The sequence below is a fragment of the Sipha flava genome, unplaced genomic scaffold, assembly GCF_003268045.1.
Source record: "Sipha flava isolate LNK unplaced genomic scaffold, YSA_version1 18753_pilon_pilon, whole genome shotgun sequence".
NCBI classification, from domain to species: domain Eukaryota; kingdom Metazoa; phylum Arthropoda; class Insecta; order Hemiptera; family Aphididae; genus Sipha; species Sipha flava.
Window position 1 is genome coordinate 1101 of NW_020272418.1, and position 2844 is coordinate 3944.

The window sequence follows — 2844 nt, forward strand, 5'->3', positions numbered from 1 at the left end:
CTTATTTTTTAAAAATAACTATCATTAAACATTTTGTAACCTGTATACTGTTTTGGTAATTTTGATGAATTTATTGCATTGAATAATTGAATTTTGCATAATTGATGGTTTTTTTGTAAATACAGTCGAGTCTCGATAACTCGAATGTCAAGGGACATAAAAATAAATTCGACTTAGGTATTTTTCGAGTTACATAACTCGAATTTTTTTAAAAATACGAAAAAATTTGAGTTAGACTTTATTTTTTTTTAAATTTGTTTTTATTAGAAGTATTATATGTATATTTATAAACTATAATTAAAATTAAAAAATTAAATTTTAAAACTCATTTCCTTATTTATTAATTAAAAATGTATTAAAAGATTACATTTTAAAACACAAAATATGTAAATTTCTTACAATTATTTAGAAAAATAATTTGAAATAAGAGTTTGACGTTTGGGTTGTTTTAAAATAAAGTCTTCAATGTCCCCCAAGTACTTGAAAAGTATTTCATCTGCACCTTCGGTTTTTTCAATGAATACTCTTAATTTATCAAGTGATGCTTTCGCTTCTTTTGTTGAGACAACTAATGGATATTCATCCTCTTCATCTTCGTCTGAGTCGGATTTAGGAGTCGGTTGCACTGCATCTACAATGTCTTGATCACTTAATACTCCAATTGTATGTATCTTAGTGTCTATTTCAGTAAATGTATGAAATGTAATTTCTGGTTCTAATTTATAGTGATCTACTATAAATTTCCAATCGGAACCTCCATCGTCGCTTTCTAAATGAGTATATTTGATTTCTTTTTCCTTAGTTGAAATTCCAGATTTAATAAAACAATTAACAATTGTATTTTTCTCGACATTTTCTCATGCTTTATAACACATTCGCATAGTTTGTAACAAGTTTATCGAAAAAGATCTACCTTCATTGATATCATTAACCATTTTGCGAATAACTTCTTTACGATATAATATTTTAATGTTCTGTATTATACCTTGGTCCATTGGCTGAAGTTGTGAAGTCGTATTTGGTGGAAAAAATTCTACTTTAATAGAATTGAATTTCTTTTTTGTTTTATGAGCAGTATAATTGTCAATAAAGAAGAGTACTTTTTTCCCTATTAAACTCATTTTTTTATCAAAATTAGACAGCCATTTTTCAAACAATGCACTCGTCATCCACGCTTTTTTATTTAATTCATAATCTAATGGATATGTTTTAATACCTTTGAAACACCTAGGTTTTGCCGATTTTCCAATTAATAGTGGTTTAATTTTATCTGTGCCAGTCATATTTTATCCTAAAAGAATTGTAACTCTTTCTTTACTGTTTTTTCCCCCTGCACAGTTCTCTCCTTTTAAAACAAATGTTTGACTCGGTAAACATTTATAAAATAAACCTGTTTCGTCAACATTATAAACGTCATCGGTGGAATATTGATTTATAATTGGTAGGTATTTTACTAACCACTCAGAACATATTGATTGGTCAACTGAAGCGTTTTCACCACATATCTTACGAAAAACGACGTTATTCCTAATTTTCCAGTTGCTTAACCAACCTTGACTAGCTTTAAATTGTTTATTGCCGAGTTTAGTAGCAAAAAATTCGGCCTTCTCCTTTAAAATTGGTCCATTTATTGGAATGTTTAAATCTCTACATTGAATAAACCAATTGAGTAAACTAACCTCTATATCGGGATACTCACAAATCTTCATTCTTTTCATGGACCCTTTATTAGTTTCGTATTTTTGTAAAATATCGTCTTTATTTTTCAGAATAGTTGAAAGTGTACTGTGTGGAATATTAAATTGCTAGCAATTGCTTACTTTTTTCTGTTTACCACTTTTTGTCACCTCACTTATAATGTTCACTTTTTCAGCAATTTTTAATGTAACCAATTTACGTTTAAGAGACATAACTACAAATTGTACACGCTACACAGCGAAGATATACGGCAACTGCCGATTATTTTACAGCACAGTTGTACATAGGATAATTTCATTTATATATTTGTGATTGTAAACCGGTTATTCTAACGATAAAATGTAAGAAATAACTTCGAGTTATCTATGCTCAACTATTTTTATATTTGACTTATCGCGACAAATATTGCATTGAGTGTATAGGAATTTCCTAGGGACAAAAAAAAATTCGAGTTATCGAGACTCAACTGTATTGGAACTTAAGGAAATAAGACCTACTGTGCAATGGTACATTTCCTTTATGTTCCTAGGACATTTTCTTGGGACCAGTTACATCCCAATTAGAGGTATTCGGGCGTTACGGCAACATTGATAGGCCTGTTAATGACCGTTATTTTTAAAAATACAAAAAACATTACACTCACGTTTTCAAGGAAATAAGATAGTCCGTTTGATAAAACTGTATATTTCTGCATTTCTGTCTCTGTAAGACTTATAAAATGTTGGTTGTCTTTAGCAACTGCTAAATATGGATGTTGAGGTTTAATAAAAATGAATTGGGAATTTGTAATTTCGATAAGCATAGGCCACACTCGAAACAATGTGTATTGTGTCCGATCATAGAATGGGAAAGTTAATATAATGAGTACTTGTTAATTGTAAAATATATTTTTAATTTTTACAAGTTTTAAAAATTCATCAATTGCCGTATCCATAATTATATCAACTGCCAAAACTTGTGTGGTAGGTAATGTATTTTGTATATTTTCTAATATCTTGTGAAGACATTAGCGTTGAGTATCGTTTATTAAGTTTGACCTTTACTAGCTTTTAAGTTAAGTTATAACTGCCACAAATTATTGATATTAATTTTATAATATATTTTTAGTGTTTTATAGCATGTTATTCTTCTAATTTATCGCGGTAT

General features: G+C 28.8%; 2 protein-coding genes across 2 annotated transcripts; both read right to left on the bottom strand.

Moving 5' to 3' along the window:
• Positions 1-401: 401 nt before the first annotated feature.
• On the bottom strand, positions 402-1283 carry LOC112681187 (tigger transposable element-derived protein 4-like). The gene is made up of 2 exons (XM_025551449.1): positions 933-1283; positions 402-797 (listed from the first exon to the last, which is right to left on the bottom strand). Exons 1-2 carry the CDS (start codon positions 1281-1283, stop codon positions 402-404), a joined length of 747 nt encoding a protein of 248 aa, XP_025407234.1.
• On the bottom strand, positions 1259-1932 carry LOC112681188 (tigger transposable element-derived protein 4-like). The gene has a single exon (XM_025551450.1). It carries the CDS (start codon positions 1716-1718, stop codon positions 1287-1289), a length of 432 nt encoding a protein of 143 aa, XP_025407235.1. The 5' UTR covers positions 1719-1932; the 3' UTR covers positions 1259-1286.
• Between the last annotated feature and the right edge of the window lie 912 nt (positions 1933-2844).

Bases quoted from the DNA above. Each gene is read 5' to 3' on its own strand.
- LOC112681187 (XM_025551449.1), bottom strand. From the start codon at position 1,283: ATGACTGGCACAGATAAAATTAAACCACTATTAATTGGAAAATCGGCA. The intron at 798-932 runs GTTAATGATATC...ATTTCAACTAAG, and splicing joins AAGAAGTTATTCGCAAAATG to GAAAAAGAAATCAAATATAC.
- LOC112681188 (XM_025551450.1), bottom strand. From the start codon at position 1,718: ATGAAAAGAATGAAGATTTGTGAGTATCCCGATATAGAGGTTAGTTTA.